Source organism: Mizuhopecten yessoensis, unplaced genomic scaffold, assembly GCF_002113885.1.
Source record: "Mizuhopecten yessoensis strain PY_sf001 unplaced genomic scaffold, ASM211388v2 scaffold10989_1, whole genome shotgun sequence".
In the NCBI taxonomy this organism is placed as follows: Eukaryota; Metazoa; Mollusca; class Bivalvia; order Pectinida; family Pectinidae; genus Mizuhopecten; species Mizuhopecten yessoensis.
The window spans coordinates 240,553-263,828 of NW_018408822.1; the positions used below are offsets into that span (position 1 = coordinate 240,553).

General features: G+C 36.7%; 1 protein-coding gene across 1 annotated transcript in view; it reads right to left on the reverse strand.

Moving 5' to 3' along the window:
* Window positions 1-4,902: 4,902 nt before the first annotated feature.
* LOC110464450 (R-spondin-2-like) overlaps window positions 4,903-23,276 on the reverse strand; it is a 51,745-nt gene continuing 33,371 nt past the window's right edge. The window contains exons 2-5 of the mRNA XM_021519668.1: window positions 21,555-21,746; window positions 11,299-11,448; window positions 10,387-10,572; window positions 4,903-5,352 (exon numbers count right to left, since the gene is read on the reverse strand). Coding sequence (XP_021375343.1) covers window positions 5,087-5,352; window positions 10,387-10,572; window positions 11,299-11,448; window positions 21,555-21,746 — 794 coding nt within the window. The 3' untranslated portion in view covers window positions 4,903-5,086. The remainder of the gene's footprint in view (window positions 5,353-10,386; window positions 10,573-11,298; window positions 11,449-21,554; window positions 21,747-23,276) is intronic.

Below are 23,276 nucleotides of genomic sequence, written 5' to 3' on the forward strand. Positions count from 1 at the left end.
GTCTCACGTCAGATTGAGAGAAAAAGAGAAAACAAATCGCAGACCCATCGAACGTGCACCACTTACACACACCTGCAGTATCCTTCCCATCATCCTCTACATCATGTGTGTCAAGTATATCGCTCATGTTAAAGTCGATGTGATCGGGGATTTTGAATTTATTGGTATTTAATGTTGAAACAATATTTTCGTTTAAGAGTGAAAACTTCCAGACACTTGGAAGACTGGCATCGCGTAAAGAACGTACTTGTGTAAACGGTCTGATGCCGCATGTTTTGAAAGCAAAGCTATTCCTTCCAGAACACCGGATTTCGTCTCTAGTTTTAATGAGAGTAAATTCGTTTCCGTTTGTATTTGTATCCCCTCAACCTCTATGCGGTCATTTTGTATCGTTTTTAAGTTCCGATGTTGTCGGAATATGTGTTTACTCAAGGCAGACTTCAAAAGGAATAACAAACATGTGTATTTTTAGTAAACTTTTATTCTGTAAATGTTACTTTCTAACAAACTAACAAATCGACTCTTAAAGAAACATTGGTATTACAATGTAAATGAATCTAGCAAATGTTTCCGTTATATATGGACACATTGTAGGTTGCCCATACTGATAACATCTAATGTTTCCGTTATTTATGGACACATTGTAGGTTGCCCATGAGTGATAAAATCTAATGTTTCCGTTATTTATGGACACATTGTAGGTTGCACATGACTGATAAAATCTAATGTTTCCATTATATATGGACACATTGTAGGATGCCCATGACTGATAAAATCTAATGTTTCCGATATATATGGACACATTGTAGGTTGCACATGACTGATAAAATCTAATGTCTCCGTTATGTATGGACACATTGTAGGGTTCCCATGACTGATAAAATCTAATGTTTCCGTTTTATATGGACACATTGTAGGTTGCCCATGAGTGATAAAATCTAATGTTTCCGATATATATGGACACATTGTAGGTTGCCCATACTGATAACATCTAATGTTTCGTTTATATGGACACATTGTAGGGTGCCCATGACTGATAAAATCTAATGTTTCCGTTTATATGGACACATTGTAGGTTGCACATGACTGATAAAATCTAATGTTTCCATTATATATGGACACATTGTAGGGTGCCCATGACTGATAAAATCTAATGTTTCCGTTATATATGGACACATTGTAGGTTGCCCATACTGATAACATCTAATGTTTCTGTTATATATGGACACATTGTAGGTTGCCCATGACTGATAAAATCTATTATTATTTTTTTCATATTATTCCCGACAAGTAATTGGACAGGAGTGCATCAAGTGTGCATCGATAAAAACTGATATTGACTTGGAGCGCGTGATTTTTGTTGAAGGACTGGGTGTTTCTAAAAATAGAATTATGACGTGTCTCCAAACAACGTACAGTCCCGCATCCGCTTTCTTTTTTTATCAGATTGCTTACATTACTGTTTTGAAAATAATAAAACAATTGTAGCCTTTTAATTCGTTCGATACCGGAATTTATCGACCCGTGAAAAGATATATTAACCTCGGATTGCGTCCTCGGTATTTGTTTTATTTTTTTTGGGTTGATAAATCCAGGTATCGACCTCAGCCAAAGGCTCTAATTGAATGGCACGGCTATTTTATTTTCTTAAAACAGTATTTGTAGATAATCACAATGTCAGAAAACTACATGAGAATTACTTTGCTTGCTCTTGAAATAGGTCGTCCATAAAAAATAAGATTAAAACGAAATTTCGTTATGCGATTGTCCCTCCAATCAATGCATTTTTTCATATATAAAAGAAGTATCACCAAGTATAGAAAATTAAACATACATATATATATATATACCTTTTGCACGCGGCTTAGACTGTGACCGTTCTTAAATTTAGTAGCAGATATACTCAAGCGTTTTTTTGTTGACACGACGAAATCAATATAAAATTTGAATCATTCGTTTTCATTTTCAGTATATATGTTTTTAATTGTGGCGACAGGATCATGAGGCAAATAAGATTGAAGTCGAAATTGAAAATATTTTGCAAGTGAAATTTTTCATGAAAATCAGCCCAAGTAGGCTAGGTTTCATTATTGATAAACCTATTGATTCCCTGTCTATTGTAGGAGAAGTGGCTTATGCCAGTGTGTTACAATGATTAAACAAGCTTGCACACGATTGTAAGCTTATTTTTTAAAATATTATTCTAGGTGAAGAAAGTATTTGTGTTACATGAAGTTGTATGTTGTGACATGTGTAAATGTAAAATTACATATTGTTCCAGTTTAAGATGATTTCTGTGTTGTCAGGAATCGCCATCGGAAAATATCAAAATGTTCTAATGTAAATCGAATTTTAAATCCGTTGTCCTTACAAAGGTAAAACAGATAGACAAACTATTTTGTATTTTCAATTTAGTGGCAAGGTTTCCTCGGACAAGTCGTGTTAAACATCACAGTAGAAATTGTATGTATTGATTAGATAATTCGTTTACATTTCCAGAAGATATGGATTTTGCCTAAATATTTGACTCTCATTGTGGTCTACTTTCAATCTGTTATAAAAAAAAGGTTCAATGAATATAAATTAAGACAATACATTTTAGATATACAACATTAAGATGTTGTTTACTTTTTCTCAAAACGTATTCAACGTTTTAGACATCACACTTGAAGAACAAACAGGACAGTGTCCGATCAGTCACTAGTATCATTATATCGATTATTTACATGTGACGATGAAAGATCGATAACTCTCTCACATATGAACCTCATTATGCCAGTGACAATGAAAAAAATAATCAAATAAAAATAACAAATGTGAAAAAGATTTTTTTTCTGTTGTTCTGATTGATGACAAAATATATAATCTTGTCGGGGTCGTGTGTTAACCTTTCATGTCCAACTCTATGTTTCATTTTCCAGAAAAAGACAGACATGGAAATGTGAGCCCATAACCCAAGTCGAAAAACAAGCTTAGTTACAATGATAAAATACATATTAGCACTGTAACCTTAGTTACAATGATAAAATACATATTAGCACTGTTACTTTAGTTACAATAAAAAAATACATATTAGCACTGTAACCTAAGTAACAATGATAAAATACATATTAGCACTGTAACCGTAGTTACAATGATAAAATACATATTAGCACTGTAACCTTAGTTACAATGATAAAATACATATCAGCACTGTAACTTTAGTTACAATGATAAAATACATATTAGCACTGTAACCTTAGTTACAACGATAACATTCATATTAGCACTGTAACCTTAGTTACAATGATAAAATACATATTAGCACGGTAACCTTAGTTACAACGATAACATTCATATTAGTACTGTAACCTTAGTTACAACGATGAAATACATATTAGCACTGTAACCGTAGTTACAATGATAAAATACATATTAGCACTGTAACCTTAGTTACAATGATAAAATACATATTAACACTGTAACTTTAGTTACAATGATAAAATACATATTGGCACTGTAACCTTAGTTACAATGATGAAATACATATTAGCACTGTAACCTTAGTTACAATGATGAAATACATATTAGCACTGTAACCTTAGTTACAATGATAAAATACATATTAGCACTGTAACCATTTGATATGACTTATAGCACAACCCTAAACTGCTTGTCTTCTTTCTGTCGTTGTAGCCGTGTCTGATAGGTTGATATACATCCTACATGGTTTCTTGAAAATAGTATTGCAAGTACCGTGTATCACATTATTTTCACAAACAATTATTTCCTATTAATTTACGAGACTTAGTAGCTCTATAACTCTTCCATAAATATTCATTCCATAGATAGGTACTAACAGTATCGAAATAACATCCTCTCAATCTCGAATTCAATCATCCGCAAATAAAACCTTCAGGCATGCAATAAAATGATTTAAAGTATAAAGATAATGGAAAACCATCAAAATAGTTTTTACATATGTTCTGTTTTAGAAATGTGAGAGGAAATCAAATTAGTATTGTCATATGAAAATGTAGTATATCAAGTAACAACCATTTCAGAAGTCATATCTTCATTAACTTTAATAAACTGATCATCGTTAAACCAAGCTTCATTATTTCAATGTCATGTTAAAAAAATGTTTCTTATGGATTCTCATGATCAGGAATTCTTATTTTCTTGTTTAATAATTATGAAGATATCAAATTTCATTTGATTACGTCATTAACCGAATGAAGCTGGATTCACCTGAATCCTGGTCATTTAAATAATGCATGTTAAATCAAATGTTTGCAATGATGAAAATGTTCCACTTCAACGAATCCGTCCACCTGTAAAAAACCTGACGTCACGACGATAAGGTTGACCAAGGCTTCCCAACAGTCCAAAAATGTTTGACTGTCCCCGTCCTGTAAACGTCATCCTGACGTCATCCAGATGAAAATATTTACATATCACGTTTACATCATCAATGTGACGTAAATCACTTGTACACATAAATCGAAACGTCATTCCAAGCATACTGCATCACATATACATGTATATAATCAATATGGCAGTGACCTCACAGCCATGAAAGCACAACCAGAATATTACCCGCCTTTTCACTCCTTCGTCACCACAAAATGATCCTTCATTAAGTCGCACGTAGTTTGTTGAAAAAACCCTAAATACATTTCCTTGTTTAGATTTCTAACACTGGAAGTAAACAACACAATTTCCGAATGTTCAGTCGATTATCCATATATCATCATGTTATCAGAATGTATCACTTTTAAAATTCTTGAATTAAAGAACACTTTCGAATGAAATTTAGCTTCATGGTAAACACTGTTGTAATTGTTTGTTCAATACCAACTTCAACAGCGGTGACGCGTCTTATAGAAGGCGGTTCCAAAGTATTGTTTGTTCTCTAGAGAAGGCAGCAACACTAGTCATTCTCGCTCTCACAATCACTAAGAGAAGTACCTTGATCCGTTACTGGGTCTGTATTCACAGTACGTTCATCTGAACCTGTATAACATATAATAATAGGTTCTTAAGGGGACGATCCACCATGGACCTTATAGCACAAAGGAAATGTTTTACATGTATGCCCTCACCACTATCCGTTAGAGAGAATATCAATATCATTATACACTCGGCCGCGGCGACAAAACACCTCCCAAGCCTCTTTTTGTAATCTTTGTTTTCGTTTTCTTTGTAATCTCTTTCTATTTCGATGTTTGTTCTTTCTTCCGCGTCTTCGTTTCTTTCCCCTTTTTCTTTTTCTGTACTTTCGTTTCTTTTTTCGTCTCCGTCGTCTTTTTCGCTTTCCAAATGGCTTTTTCCTTTTCTCAAGAGTAAGATCTGAGTTATTGTGTAACAGATCTGGAAGTATACATCAAACGCCTCATCAGGCTAAAGTTAAGAAACCTCCCCTAGGATGCTTCATTGTTAGCCAGGATCGATAAAACATTAAAATTAAATCCAAAATATAAATCGTCAGTTCGGCACATCCGGACCATGCTCGACATCTGTTTTTCCACTTCCGGTAGTTGTCATAATTAAAGGTCGACCGGACATTAAGGTTAGTAGTAATGACATGCATCAGGAAAAATGGATGGAGTTAGTTTGAAGCTTTAGGCTAGGAATTTCATGCACACTGTTACTAAGATAACAAATGAAGTTTAAGTTAGTCCAAAAATCAATACATTCTGTTATTTAGATGAAAAAAGAAATAGCTCGCAGACGGGTTTAAATGTTCAGCAATCTCTGATTTACGCAATATAATACACAAGCGGTTGTATTAAGAAAAGGTTTCTCAAAAATATTCCGTTACTTTTATATTTATGAAGCCAGAAATAGCTAATTACCGAACTGTTACGTTAGAAGAATAGATGGCTAGCCTTTGAAACCCCTCCGAGGAAACTTATGTAAACAGACATGCAGGGTTAGATTGCGGTTATAATGGTAGTGCTCGCTACTTCTGAGGAATTCTGTTGACAGGTAATACAAAGAAAACATTATGATAGGAACTGCTTAATTATGTAGAGTGTCAGGTCGACATTGCAGTGTGGGGTCTGAAACGCTGAATCTTAACGGTACACAAGAGGTCAGCTCATAGACACACAATTATAGACCACAGGCAAGAGGTTCTGACTTCAAAATCTGTAAAGAGTCTTACCTACACCTAAAATATAGTAGGATAGAGTAATGATATGTACATGTTTCATTTTACACATTACTGGTTAAAACATTATTTCATATTAAAATTCTCATATCTCAAGTATCCATACATGTTAATTTGTGTTCTATCTATGTCAACTTTGAAGCCAGTTACCTTACCATTCTGCTACAATAAACACTGATAATCTGTCCAGATAAATGTTGGTGTTATAAAGGGGTTCGTTGAGATACAAAGAGATACTTTTAACGAAAATGTTCTTAAATATAGCATTAGAATACGAAGTCACGAGTATATAGATCGAGTTTCACATGCATTTTTTTCTATGGTTTAGTTTCAATTAGTAGTGTGAACGAACAACCCAACTGATTTCCCAATTTTTATTTGCTTTACTCGCCGTCAAAAAAGCATATCATTTATCCAATTTGATTTCAGTTTCATATTCTTGTTTGATTTTTGAGACGACTAGACAAGTACAAAAAAGAAGGAAGACATACATAGATTTGGTTTACTTTTCATTAACACATTTAAAAACTGGACCAAATCGAGTGATATACACCATAGATTTTCAGGTGAAAATTTCCATATCTTGATCATATATCCATACATGTAATTTAGTGCTAAGCCTAACGTAATAAGATCAATTAATTGTGAAGTCAGTTTCCCTACCATTGACTTAGTTTAATTGGTCGACACCAATAAATGAGTATGACTGCCTTTGTCAAGTTTGCTAAAAGAAGCGATGAGAAGAAAGACTATATTTTTGTTAATGAAACACACAAGGAATTGGTGATGAACTGCAAAATGTTAGTATCTCTAAACGTTGATGTTAAGATGAATACAATAATACTATCTAGATACATGAATGTTGATATCAGTGAAATGTTAACACGAATGATTATGTGACAGGGGAAATCTTAAACATTAATTTTTGTGGGTGGCAATAAATCCCTTGTTTACAAATAGAAACCCTACTAGAGCGGTTTTGTTATAACGAGGAATTGAGGCGTAGTACTTCTTACCAATTTTATGATATATCTAATAAGAATATATGAAATATACTATAGGTAAATATAGAGATCAACTAAAGGTAAATATAGAGATATATCAACATGTCTCCCATTTCTTATAGAGGTTCCATATATTCCAACACAGTCTTTTTACTATGTGACATAATCTCGTGTGTCATATTGTCACATCGTCTTCGTTTACTTTCTTGATATGGGGGTAGAACGTATCATAATAGACATCATTATAATTGATATTAATTTTTTTTAATGGATACAAAATGGTTTTAATGTTTCAATCTACACTCTCAATTATTTTCGTTTTTCGGTTTTCTTAATGTGTGAACAAATTACATAACCGATATTCGTCATTGTATTTATCGATTTATTGTTTACCATTGTCTTAACTCATTGGCCGGATATAGCTATTTTTGTTTGTCATAAAGGCAATAAACAAATAACTACATTATTACCGTCCAAGGGAATGACGTTTGAACCGATATTATCTTATTTAAACACAGTTTCTTAATGTTCCTGTTGAAGTTGGGTGAATACAGCGAACGGCAAAAGAATAATGAAATGTGTTAGATCTCTCGTTTATTCTCCAAATGTTGGGAATATAAAAAGCTCAAAATCAACTTTAAGCTGACTCAAACTATCGTACAGCGAGGCTTGATTCAAATGGTAACATCTACGTCACAACTCATATACTAACTATAAGGTCTGTTAGGTGCCGTCTAGGAATGGAAAAGTTTTGAGGATGAAGTTTGTATGGTGAAGTTTGTATGGTCGTCAAACACACCAGATTCATTCAACTTCTTTCAACTTTATTGTGTTATCTCCTTGTGGTAAAAAGATTTCTTTCTTTCTGTTTTGCTTCTTGGATCTTATTTCACCAACGCTATGTTTTATCTTTTGATATCCTGTATACGTTCGTGCATCACCAATCAGAAGCTTTTAGGTGGTACCTTCTAGTTTTTTTGGAGTTTTTTTACCTTCAAAATGTATATCTGTTGAACGCAGGACTTCCCGTGCGTTTAATGAAAGAAGAGTAAATATATTTATGGCTTTTGCGTTGTAAAGTGTTTATTCGGGGGATTTAAGACAAATGCAACTGCTACAGATTAAGAAAAAGGGTCCCAATCCATTACAAGGAATCCGAATTTCTACATACATCAAGATAAAGATTGAGATGAACTAAGGCAACGGCAGACCTATTTGCTTTTGTTAAAAATAAGAAGCTCGTTCACAATACGTCTATAATAAGTGGCATGCTACGGGATTAGTTCAAAGATATGGAAAGGAAAGGAAGTCATTCATTGTATACAGCCTAACAGACCACATTGAGCAAATTCATGTAGTGCTTTTTTTGCAGATTGTCTCATAATATAGCTTCAGTTAAAATGAAATTAGCTAATACAAAGGTCTAAAAATGCAGATGATCTCTTACTAGAAATGATCTCTTAATCAGGTGAGACTGAGCGTGTCATTTTCAGAAAGAAAAACGTGACACATGTGATTTCTCCTTTACAGATTTGGTAACAGGTACAGTATGAATTACACTGCATCACATAGCTGTTTCGTCTTTACAAGCTAACATTATCACTATATGTAGTTGAATAACTTCATAATAAAAAAAATACTAAAAAATATAGCATTTAGTTTAATGTTGTTCCTTTCCTTTCTATTTAATCTCTAAAAAAAATTACATTCATGTTTTAATTGAATGGCGTCACCGTATTGAACTTTGACATAATGACTGACAAAACAAAATTAAGCTCATGCAATCATACAATATATAGATCTGATGTGTTAATAGGGGAACATGCGCTGCTTAAAACATGCTATGTGATGGTTGCTCTATGAATGGAGAATGAATTGACTGGATGATGTAATATGCCTTTGCTTTTAACTATATTATGAAAAGAAAGACTATCATAGTTACTTGCTTCATGTTATAAACAAACAATTTCACAAATCGTCTATTCTGATTGGTAGCCATTTGTTTTTCAAATTTACCTGATGTTGTAAACATAATACCTGAACTTCACATCGAAGCTGTATTCACATTGAGTACAGTATAACATGTATCCCCCACTTTGCCATTATTTATCATCAAAGGCAACTCTGATACTTATATCATCAAAACAGAAATGCTATTGAAGAGAAATATCAGCAAAGTTTCTACGCTACCTTACGTGGTTTAACTGCGATTTACTTTTAAAGTTAATCACCGTTATAATATGTTCTAATTAGCAAATACCTCAGAACTAAAATATTACTTTTTTGGATAAATATAAAATGTGTCATCATTTAACAAGTTACACGATATATATATTACAAGTTATGTTCTTCTAAAAGTTTCAAATTGTGGAACCTTTCGGAAAGATTTAAGATGCATGCATGTACCAGTAAGATAACATATTTCCTCAATATCAATACATAAATTATATAGGATATACGCTGGACATTGAAAGGCTATTTTATATGCGCAACCTGACGTCAGGTGACATTTTGATCAATACAACAGGAGCTTGAAGGGTTTGATTTTCCGATCCCAGAAATACAATTAAAAGTTTGGACTTCAGCATAGCCGCTGTATATCGTCTACAATAATTTACAAGGGAAGTAACCCTTCCTGTGTTCAACGGTATCGCCGCTTGTTATATATCAAAAACGCATAAAGAAGATAGATGTGTTTTAACTCAGTGTAAAGGATTGCTATTGATACCATAATTGATTACTCAGATAGTGTTAATTGAGAGATATGGTGTTTTAAATTGACTTGAAATTTATAATCGAATAATAAGCTTATCTCACATAGGCTTAACCGATCAATTATCCACCTAAATGGGATGTTTAACAAGTTGTTATTGAAAATAAAATATCATTAGATGTAGCAAGGTAACTTCGTCTACTTAAGAGGACATTTGCAAATTATATCAGTTATAATTAGGTAGAAAAATGAAAATATATCGCGAGGTCAAAAGTCAAAAGTGGGAAGAAGAATATTTTCCTGTTTATCGATTTATCAAATATCATAATTCATGAGTTCATCATATCAATAGTGTGCAAACTTTTCCAAAGCACAACGTTAAATTGAAGTTATTATATATATGTATATATATTTTATGCTACATAAGTATGGTTTTGCTCAAGTCCACTTTTGTGTTATATTTCAGAGAAAGGAATCAAAAGATTCAAGCCCTAATGCTAGGAACAGCTCCTCACCTGCGCAATGTCGCATGGTCATTTGGCAGCATGTGTTTTCTGCCAGGGCAGGACAGCTGATTCCGTTCGGAGACGGATTTTCCAGTACTTCTCGGGTGCGCGTGGCTATTCCGTAATTGTATCCGCACGTCTGACCATTCCGCGTGCAAGCTCCCCACGGATCCCATGGTCCCACCATACAGTCGACTGTTAACACAGATACACATAGGGAAATTCTGGTTAAATATAGGGAGAAAATCATAACGATTAAAGAGTAGTGAAAATGTAAAACTTTTTTTTTTAAAGGAGAGAAATTCATCAACATGTCTTCACCGCCATCTGCATTGAAGATTGCTCGAGATTCGTGAATAATTATAAAAAAGCTCAAGCAACCACAAACCCATGGATTGCCACTTAAAGAACAGGTGCTGATTTATTACAAGAGCTGTTTGTTTTCCGTATCCCGCTCATGAGTATTTCAAATTACAATTCAAGTATTTCTCATCAATGTTTTATCCGAGCTTTTTTAATATATCATATGTTTTTATATATGGGACAAGGAAGCAGTTCTAAAAGTGTAGACACCGTAAGTTTATCAAATTTTCGGAGCAATCCGCTCATTTTTCGAGACACAGAAATCACAGAACACTCGCAATGCATTTAAACGAAATAGAAATATGTTGGAATATAACTGAAAAAAAACCCCAGGAAAACCCTCTGCTAGCGTAAGCCATAATTTAGAATATACCGGTAAAACTGAAGCTTGATAAAAGCTACGTCTTTGCTTTTTCCTTATATACCATTTTGAAGTAATTCTTATCATACGTTTGTAAGGATCCAATGTTATATGGGATTTTCCGTTGATATTACTTCTTAGGCCCTTAGATATTTTAATGTAATTATATATAATGATCCTAAACTCCCAGATTTTACCTATCATACGACAGTCTTTGGAATAGTTTGCATAATGTAGTCCGTCTGGACATCGTTCGATACAGCGCCCCCTGTAGGATATGTACGGAGGCCGACATTGGGTACAGTAGTTCCTACTGAAGCACGTCTGGCAGTTCGGAATCTGGCAGTCTGTTGGACAAAATTAGGAAATGTTAACATGTGTAAACTATTAATGCATTGTTCAGACATTCGAATATAAAGATTATTTTCATTACATTTCATATCTCTATTCCTATTACAGGACGTAAGGTATGGTTTGCGATAACGTGCACAATGCTGTTCATTCTTAATGAAATAGTTGCACTCAATCGGATAAGTAAGTCACAATAGTGCATATCGGTCGCCTCAGTTGTTCAGCGATTCAGGTACATTCGTTTGTATGTTTATTAAAGAAAAGGACCTACAGCATCTACGCCTTAAAAATATCCATTTGCGAACTGCCAGTTTTCTACAAAAAATAACGTGAGGGGATATTTTGACAACGGAAGTCACATTTTACTTGTGGCTTGTGTCGCGAAACGACTGTTGAAGTTTCCCAATTGAATATGTTTAAACAACGTCATAGAATATATAATAAAAGCAGAAAAATTATCCTTACGGAGATTCTTTCGCCTGTTATATATATCTAAATCCATCACTTGATCACTTGTACATGTCGTAGGGGCAATACGCTGAAGCCTTTACTGCCTTATTTACGTACTCAAGATGGCAAACTGAATTATAACATCTTAATTGAACTTTCACATAAGAAAGTTGGATTAGAAAAGAACATATATCCTGACCTTTCAATAACTCATACAGATATATACATACATGAAAAGATTGTTGACTTTTCGGGTACATGAAATTATTTAATCTAGTGAAACTTGAGGGAGTCGATGGGGAACAATTTGACTCAATTTCAAACTGTTGGACGTATCCAGAGGCGGCTCACTTCCGTAAAGAATCAATCGTTATTCCCTTTCTCCAATTAGGTTTAAGTTTACGTTTTGAAATAAATGTTTTCCAGACACGAGGGTGTCTACAATGTAGTGGAGTTACATACATATATGCATTCCTATACATTTTTCAGACCATATATAGTTCAGTTTTCAAAGCACCGGCTAAATAAGAGTCTGTTATATACATTTTTTCAGAAAGGTTAAGATTTTATTATTTCATCTTTTGGGTTAGTGTAGTCCAACCTAAATAGTTTCTCATGATATACCTGTTCTACTGGCATTGTTAGGCAATAATGGTATACCTGTTCTACTGGCATTGTTAGGCAATAATGGTATACCTGTTCTACTGGCATTGTTAGGCAATAATGGTATACCTGCTGCACCAAGGTGGACTTGTTACTGATTCAGTTTTTGAACAACCACAACAAATCCACATCCCAATGTAGGAATGGATGTAATAAATATGAAATGTGAAAGGAAACATTGCCTATTACTGTATAGCAATAACGATCTGAAATATCACCAAATTTACCACTAAATGTACAGTTTACATGAGATTCATAGCTACGCCGACGTAATGTAATTGAGTGTAACCAATACATAGATGTTAGCGTTGTGTATCAAATACTCTGATTGAGTTTTCAATAAAAAGCCAACTTACAGTTTCTGTATAATAAACGAGTGATATATTCTCAAAGTACATTCGGTGTAGAAATGTGCTTCTGAAGATTATTATTACGCAAAATCATTCGCTCGGCAAGATAAATGTGCCCAGAAATGATTGAGAAATCTATGCATATGGTACAAAATTGAAGTATGGTTGATTAAGTAAGTGTGTTAATTTGTCGTCTGTGCTCAGCATTGTTTAACAACAGGCCTCTAATCATTCATAATGCACAGACAAATCTTACCGTTAAAGGGGGGGGGGGGGGGGGAATGACTGCCATACTAAGTTAATAATACATTTGTTTTCACGTAACTCTGTACCTCTGATATATTATGGTATGGAGGTTAATACAATTACACTGCTCCATAAAGTAATATATATATACAGCAAATCATTTTTCGAGGAGAAACAGTGTTACACTATTTAAGTGGAGGAAGGCTGCGTCATTATGACACTATAATAAAATCTCTTGAAATAAGTATAATCATGTTAACAACCTATCAAGTGTGTATTGCCATGGATACACGTTCAACAGTGTTACATGATTCTTTCCGTGTAACAATCTCTTTTCATGTTTCACTCCTCGTCTGACATTTTATCTTCAAATTGTTGAAGTTGGTCAGTACCATTTAGAAGTAGAAGTACATGCATTAGATAGATGGTTACGCATATACTGAAGAGGTTTGTTTTTGTTTTGTTCATGGTTTTAACGTCCTCGCAACAGCTAAGGGTACACAGAGACGGTGTCCTCAGAAAATTGGGCAAACTAAGGGCCACTTCTGTATCGCTGAGCTGGCGTAACTTTTACATGGTTAGCATGACACTCCGCCCGGTCACACTGCCTGACAGTGTGCTGATTGGATGTGTCTAGCAAGATACCGCCGACAAGGGAGAGTTGGTAGGACAGACAGGAAAACAAAGGTCTCTTCTATGTCCCCACAGAAGGATATGCCCGATTCTGGAGAGCCCCAATATTAGTCATCTCATATTATACAGTGAGATTCAACAGGTCTATTGTTTCCCCAAACCTGCCCAGGTGTTTGGCAGAGGGAAGGGTGTAATGAATATCAATTAGGTGTCCCAAATATGAGAACGTATTTTAATTGTACAAGCAACCATACCATTCCTCACTTAAGACCTATACGCACTTTACCAAAGCAGACGACCATGGCATCACAAATGTTAAGATTTGTTTAAATAGAATACAAGTAAACTATATTGGAGAAATGAGATCAATTTGTGTGAGTGTCGCGTTATCTTGGTAGCACCAACTTTAATATTTTTACCATTCTTGATATAAGTGCAATTCTTTGTTCATGTTCTCTGTATTTTCTGTTCCGTTTGGTGATTAGGTATGCAAAATTTAGTGGAGCATATTCGTTAAACATAATCTATTTGAGAGCCCAAGTTATATCAAACAATGAAATAACGACATTGTCTGTTGTATACCGACTGTATTTATCCATCACATATTTGTAAATCTATCAGAGAAATATTACACCATATGTAACAAATGTAGCAAACAGCAAATGTTCATCGTCACTTATCCCCGATGTTTCGTCAAATGCGCATGTTTCTAGCTTTCAAAAGAACGTACAGAAGAAGGGCGCGCATTGATTTCTACTGTAACAAATCTTGCCATATTTGAGAGAACATTAATACGCAAAATCGGTTCAGACTCTACTTAATATGACCCTCTTCCGTTCGGAATTCAAAACCATTTTTCATCTATACATTACATATTAAGCATATTAAAAAAATCCGAATAAATATGATAATAATTAAACAGACTTGATTGAGGTAGTATGAGTGATATATAAATATGATTAAGGAAGTAGCAGTATTTTTTTCTTTTCTTCTTTATTTAAGTTTTCGATATTTCAAACCATTTATATGACACTTTTGCTTCTAGTAATACTGTTTTAAGGTCTAAACAGAATAAGGGGAGTACGGTTTGTAGGTGTACAGTCAATATATAACTATCTACATTGGCAGCTGTATCTAGCTTAATAGCTAATTATCACGGGCTCATACTAAATGCAAATAACTATTATGATCCGATTTTTACACTTTTTATGTGGTATTTTAGTGAAAGATCAGTTATATTCATAACGCGTTATGTCTTTCAGTAATAAATATATTCAGTGGGGAATTCATCTTTAATATAAAATCCATAACGTCGACCCTATTAACATCAGAACCTTTGTTGGTTTTTCTTCGCCAATTCAATCGGTTAATATCTCAATCATTCCCATACATATAAATCCAATAATACAGTCATGCATATAAATTTGCACTTCGTTTTTAAGCCTATACTAGCTAAATAAAATCATAAAAAATGATATTCATTTTAAATTTTAAAAAGTGAAATGGTTTCCATTATAAAGACCTGTATGACTAATTCAGCCAGTTTCCTTTGATATGCAGTAATTAGTTCTGTCGAGAACGGTGTACTAAGGTCGGTTTGGGTGGCAAGTTCATACTCAAGGCCCAAGAGTTCAGAGTTCAGATTGCCATACTCGGGGTATACATTGTGTTCGAGTTGTCTTTTGTGAATAAGGAGGAGATCGGGCAGGGATGTATTCATCCGCGCGGCGCGTTTGATTTGCTGCTTCAATTGAAGACTTCATGGTAAAGAAACATTTGAAGTGATATGTAAATAGAACAGGTAAATAGAACAGCTACACTATTTACTCAGATCTTCCCGGTCACATAAGTGCACAGTTACGGCAGAGTCAAACACATATTACAGAATGGCGTTAAATCAGACTTCCGAGGATGAGAGACGTTATATAACTCATAAGCTATCTGCTTTTAAATGCAATGTGAGTATTGACTAAGTATCAATATTTACAGTTTGTAATGGGATATACCTAGTCACCAATGTTCCAAAAAATCACATATTCAGAAAGACCGCTTTGATCGAGGGTATCTCATTTCAATATGATTAATAAAAGCTATTGATCAAGGAGGCATTCTTAAAGATTAGTTGAATGGTCAAGATTGAAAAACCAATACATCTGCTTGAAAAAAAAAATCTTCTCTTCAAATTCAACAAAGACCTCAGCTCCTGGTTTTGTAAACTGAAGAAATACAAAATTTTAAAAGTGCTTTCTTAAATATTTGATAATGTATCACAACCAGGGCCACTTTCGTTTATCGCGACCGAAACGGTTGGACCAGAGTTGTTCGTTTATGAAATAAGGTCGGACCTAGTAATCTAATGCTGATTTCAGGCGAGCCTTAACAAAGCCTTGAAAAAGCCTTGCAAGGCCTGCAGGTCCGCCAGGATTTATACCCGAAATTGTTACATTTAAAAAGAGCCAAAGCGGTTTATTCTGCATAAACGAACAGGCCCCAGAAAAGACTGTATGAAATTCTGGCTTTACCGACACATTGTCACATTCGAGTAAATAATCTATTCAGTCTCCCTGTTGTCGGTGAAGCCAAGTTAGATATAATCATATCCGACCATGGAATCGAGTCCCCTTGTTGTCACCAAAGTCAAGTTTCACTAAACTGCAATCTTCACCTAAATACACACGGGTGTAAATAATGTATTTATACGCTTAGACGGAGTGTATTCAGTTCATTTTAGACCGACTGAATTAGGACATCAACAATGTTCAGGGGTATGATACTAAGGTTTGTGTAACACACTGAATTTAATATTGATACCCTGAAAAGGCAGGTTTCAGAACCCACCTCTTCAGTATTGTATATTCTATTTTCCCGATTCACAGTTATCTTAGTGAGTCATTAGCAATGACAAATGTCTATAACGCCATTTAAGGAATTCTTTATCTATTTTGTATTCCTTACCATTCAGGCGGTCATTTCAAATTCATATTACAGCAGTTTGTGATTTCTGAAAATATTTTAGATGAAATATTCGCGTTAAATTAACGTAAAGCTTACCATACTTTAAAATCATGGTCCATGTTTTACTCGTGAGATTTAATCGGCTCTTTCCTTTCTCTGACACAGACGTTTACAATTAACCACACGGTATTGTCATCAAGCAACGGGATAGGGAATTAAAAAATCATATAGTTCAAAATTAATGTACATAATAGAAAAAAATACACACATCACGTGATGGCGATATGATGCGATTTATCGGGACGATTTTACATACAGTCCGTAAATGAGGTTTATGTTGATATTTTGTCAGAGATTATTGAACAACCATGAATCACTGGCGCTCTCGACGTTAAACGAAGATTTTATCGGGACGTGAACGTCTTTTTATTCTCTAGCATTTAAGATATCGCTGACGATATGAAGACTATCTTGTTAAATCGTATATCTGTTGCTACATCATTGTGGGAATTGGCGAATAAAGAGTCTGGATCCTTACAAAGTGGTCTTCGTTTGTAATGAGCATATCATGACTAGACCATTTATCGGCGTAAGTTTGTGATTGAAACCGGAAGGAACACGATTGCTATCATCTTCCGAAAAATATATGACGGTCATAAACGCTAGCTGTTACTGCGCTGCTATTACTCCGAACAAAAAGTCATTGGGTTATTGTTAATTAAATCAGGAAAGATACATGGTTGATAGCTCTGTAATATTATAACAACGTATTTAAAATGTTACAGGGACGTTAAACCGATTAGTGTTTTCACGGGTTTAAAATAAAAAAAATAAAAATGATTATTGGATAGTTTAATAGAAAATGTCGTTACATTTAAAGAATGATTACGAACCGTTATCTTGGTCTATTAACAAAACCTGTGTTCTGGCGTTGAAGAAGTACCATTGGATCATAACTTGATTAACGTATGCGAATTCCCATCCTCAGTATTCCAGAGGTTATGCTCACTTACGCTCCACACAGAGATTGAAGGTGAGGGTAATTCATCGAATTCCAAAGATGGGGGCTAACATAATACAGGCCCAGCCTGTTAGTCAAAGGCCAACACAGTACAGGCCAAGCCTGTGAGTCACAGGCTAACACAATACAGGCCCATCATGTTAGTCACAGGCTAACATAATACAGGCCCAGCCTGTTAGTCACAGGATAACACAACCAGACCAAGCCTGTTAGTCACAGGACAGCACAATACAGGCCCATCCTGTTAGTGACAGACCAACACAATACAGGCCAAGCCTGTTAGTCACAGGCCAACACAATACAGACCCATCCTGTTAGTCACAGGCTAACACAATACAGGCCAAGCCTGTTAGTCACAGGCTGACACAATACAGGCCAAGCCTGTTAGTCACATGCCATCACAATACAGGCCAAGCCTGTTAGTCACAGGCCAACACAATACAGTCACAGACTGTTAGCCACAGGCTAACACAATACAGGCCAAGCAAGTTAGTCACAGGCCAACACAATACAGGCCCAGCCTGTTAATCACAGGCCAACACAATACAGGCCAAGCCTGTTAGTCACAGGCCAACACAATACAGGCCAAGCCTGTTAATCACAGGCTTACACAATACAGGCCCAGTCTGTTAGCCACAGGCTAACACAATACAGGCCCAGCCTGTTAGCCACAGGCTTACACAATACAGGCCAAGCCTGTTAGCCACAGGCTAACACAATACAGGCCCAGCCTGTTAGCCACAGGCTTACACAATACAGGCCAAGCCTGTTAGCCACAGGCTAACACAATACAGGCCCAGCCTGTTAGCCACAGGCTTACACAATACAGGCCAAGCCTGTTAGTCACAGGCTAACACAATACAGGCCCAGCCTGTTAGCCACAGGCTTACACAATACAGGCCAAGCCTGTTAGTCACAGGCTAACACAATACAGGCCCAGCCTGTTAGCCACAGGCTTACACAATACAGGCCAAGCCTGTTAGTCACAGGCTAACACAATACAGGCCCAGCCTGTTAGCCACAGGCTTACACAATACAGGCCAAGCCTGTTAGTCACAGGCTAACACAATACAGGCCCAGCCTGTTAGCCACAGGCTTACACAATACAGGCCAAGCCTGTTAGTCACAGGCTAACACAATACAGGCCCAGCCTGTTAGCCACAGGCTTACACAATACAGGCCAAGCCTGTTAGTCACAGGCTAACACAATACAGGCCCAGCCTGTTAGCCACAGGCTTACACAATACAGGCCAAGCCTGTTAGTCACAGGCTAACACAATACAGGCCCAGCCTGTTAGCCACAGGCTTACACAATACAGGCCAAGCCTGTTAGTCACAGGCTAACACAATACAGGCCCAGCCTGTTAGCCACAGGCTTACACAATACAGGCCAAGCCTGTTAGTCACAGGCTAACACAATACAGGCCCAGCCTGTTAGCCACAGGCTTACACAATACAGGCCAAGCCTGTTAGTCACAGGCTAACACAATACAGGCCCAGCCTGTTAGCCACAGGCTTACACAATACAGGCCAAGCCTGTTAGCCACAGGCTAACACAATACAGGCCCAGCCTGTTAGCCACAGGCTTACACAATACAGGCCAAGCCTGTTAGTCACAGGCTAACACAATACAGGCCCAGCCTGTTAGCCACAGGCTAACACAATACAGGCCAAGCCTGTTAGTCACAGGCTAACACAATACAGGCCCAGCCTGTTAGCCACAGGCCAACACAATACAGGCCAAGCCTGTTAGTCACAGGCTAACACAATACAGGCCCAGCCTGTTAGCCACAGGCCAACACAATACAGGCCAAGCCTGTTAGTCACAGGCTTACACAATACAGGCCCAGCCTGTTAGCCACAGGCCAACACAATACAGGCCAAGCGTGTTAGTCACAGGCCAACACAATACAGGCCCAGCCTGTTAGCCACAGGCTAACACAATACAGGCCAAGCCTGTTAGTCACAGGCTTACACAATACAGGCCCAGCCTGTTAGCCACAGGCCAACACAATACAGGCCAAGCGTGTTAGTCACAGGCCAACACAATACAGGCCCAGCCTGTTAGCCACAGGCCAACACAATACAGGCCAAGCCTGTTAGTCACAGGCTTACACAATACAGGCCCAGCCTGTTAGCCACAGGCCAACACAATACAGGCCAAGCGTGTTAGTCACAGGCCAACACAATACAGGCCCAGCCTGTTAGCCACAGGCCAACACAATACAGGCCAAGCGTGTTAGTCACAGGCTTACACAATACAGGCCCAGCCTGTTAGCCACAGGCCAACACAATACAGGCCAAGCGTGTTAGTCACAGGCCAACACAATACAGGCCCAGCCTGTTAGCCACAGGCCAACACAATACAGGCCAAGCGTGTTAGTCACAGGCTTACACAATACAGGCCCAGCCTGTTAGCCACAGGCCAACACAATACAGGCCAAGCGTGTTAGTCACAGGCCAACACAATACAGGCCCAGCCTGTTAGCCACAGGCTAACACAATACAGGCCAAGCCTGTTAGTCACAGGCTAACACAATACAGGCCCATCCTGTTAGTGACAGACCAATTTAGCATGTATTTCAAAGTAATCAAGTTCAATAGGATGGCTTTTAAACCATTAATGTTTGTCTTTATTATTCCAGTATGTCTTTTCTAAACATTGTTTTAATGTTGAAGGCTTTAAGATGTGATTTCTTTTAAATGTTTGGATCAGCAGTGCAGATGCAGGAGATTCCAATTTATACTACAATCTGGTAAGATCATGGAAGCCATTTATAGACTGACCTTTGTAAATGTAGGTGATTTGATAGGTATTGGTATTCTAGCAAATCGGAGTCAGGATGTTAACGCTTTTTTAGATTAAGCTGTTCGAAGACATCACTCGGCTGAAGCACTATAAGCTGGACGCTACACGTGTCCACGTGTTTATTTCCGACACGCGCCATTACTTGCAACACGTGTCATTAGTCGGGATCAAAGGACAATAACTCATTGACGAGGCACCTTTCTCATCACCCTTATTTCCTCAAAGATACAGAGACTAACATGAAAAATATTTTAGAGAAATGGTTTTAACCGATTCTCATATAAAAAAAAATGGGTATACCAAATATCATAAACTCCTTTAAAAACTAAATAATATGTTAAGGAGAAATATGCATTATCTCAAAGGACGGCTGCTCTGATCGATATTGTAAAAGTATACATCTCATGCTAACATAATGTTTCTGTGCTTTTTCTAATCAGAAAGAATGTTGTGTTATTGGTTCAATAGATATTATTCTTATCCCACCGCCTTGGCAAAAGCGAGGCATGCAACAATTGATTTAAAAAGTCTAACAAAGGGGATGGGGGTATTCAGTCAGTGTCGTTTTTCTCCTTACACATCTAGTCATACAGGTCCAAACACACTGTAACCGTTTTCTGGTCTTTGTGCCGTACCGTACAAATCGTGAGTCCTATCCCGAACAGGGCACGAGTTACTATGTATTAACGATTCTCTTTTGTTATTTCATCCCTGACATTCCAGGGTTTACGCTCAATTAAGTCTGCACAGAATGTAAGTGGGCGTAACCCCTGGAATGTCGAAGATATTGTTATTTGTGTTTCCATGTTACGTAGCAAACTAATAAATACAAAGTATCTTGTATGTCGCGATCGATCGAAAGGTTCATAAAAGTACTGCAAGTCGTAATCCTACATGTATCGGATATATCATATTGTTTCAAAGTTCGTGCATAGGCAGTTTACGGTAATGTAGTCTTTCCCTCCCGATACTTACAGTAGCAGACACTGTAGTCCTGCCGCCGGACCCCGTAGTAGTCTGACGGACAACTGTGGGTACACACACCTCGCTGTCTCATGCCGCTCCGCTCCAGAAACAGGAACAGGCGGGGTCGGCACGTCACACAGCCGTTAAACCGTGAACAACTGGTACACCCGCGGGGACACATGGGGTAGTGCCCCACCACCGCTGGAAATTAACAAGTACAAATTATTATAGATATCACCCCGGGGACACACAGAGTAGTGCCCAACCACCGCTGGAAAGTAACAAGTAAACCTCATTATAAATATCAACCCCGGGGACACACAGGGTAGTGCCCCACCACCGCTGGAAATTAACAAATAAAAATTAGTATAAATATCACCCCAGGAACACACGAGGTAAGTGTCCAACCACCGCTGGAAAGTAACAAGTAAAAATCATTATAAATATCAACTCCGGAGACACACGGGGTAGTGTCCCACCACCGCTGGAAAAGTAACAGTCGAATTTAATAAAAATATAACCCTAGATATGTAGACGAGTTACAGAGCCTAACTCCCACTGGAAAGTAACAAACAGAATCAGACATATGGATACACCCGACCTTTAAATGTATATATATATTTTTTTATATATTTCTTAAAACTTTTAATTTTGTTCAATCGCATATCTTCGGGAATTTCCGGCAAGCGGACAGTTTCCAAATGTGCGGAAAAGGCCCGTGAATGACGTTAACTTGCTTATTATGAACACCCGTTTAGATCCCGGCGATGCTGGGTTTAGGCCAGTTTCAATCACCGTATCAATGAATCGTTCGAATTGTTTTGAATGTTACACATACTGTTACGCCCAAATCCTGGTGAGTTTGGAACTGAGATTGTCCTGATATCATATTTCAATCAGAGTAAGATATAAGCCTGATCTACTTTAAAATTGATACGGAAAAGTACAACATGTAATTGAATGTACCGTGCACGTTCTGTTTTGATAAAGTATACGTTCTAATGTGTCTGTCAGTCAAATCTGACGTAATTTGACCGATACTGCAAAACATTAACGTAACTGGAATTCCGCAACTCAGGCCGAGGCGTCGTTAACCAGCATCTTCAATAATAAACGCAATATTTCCTTTGACAATTAATGGGTGTGTATGTTTTCGTGTAAAAATCAAGTTATAAACCGGTCAGTTCTTTGTAATGTCATGCATTGATGGGCTAGACAACATGATTGGAATTCGTTTTTAGTTATAATAGACGCAATGTGATGTAAAACAAGAATTGTTGAACTGCCGTTAAAAGTCAGATGCACGAAACTCTACCACAGGGACATGAGAATCTGAACGGAGTATTAACATTCGCGGTCTTTTCAATAACCCTACACATTAGGAAAGGTCGAAACATATATGTATATAATAAAACCAAACATAAATTATTTTTTTGCTAAAGTCTATTGCATCCTCTGTTCATGCTTACTATTGTGAATGAATATGTTCCTTCTGAATGTGTGTTATTTTGCTGCTATAAAATTCATGTAAATATGTATTTATTATTGCCATCATGTCATTTTCATGTTTAAATGTGTGTAAAGCACAAAGGCATTGTTGTCTATTGCAAAAAAAAAGGGGGGGGGGTTCAAAAAAAATATAATATACTGCAGACAAAGATAGGTCCAAACATATAAAATGAGCTTTAATAGTTCCTCAGGTCCCTGTGCAACCTACGTCTTCGTCATTCT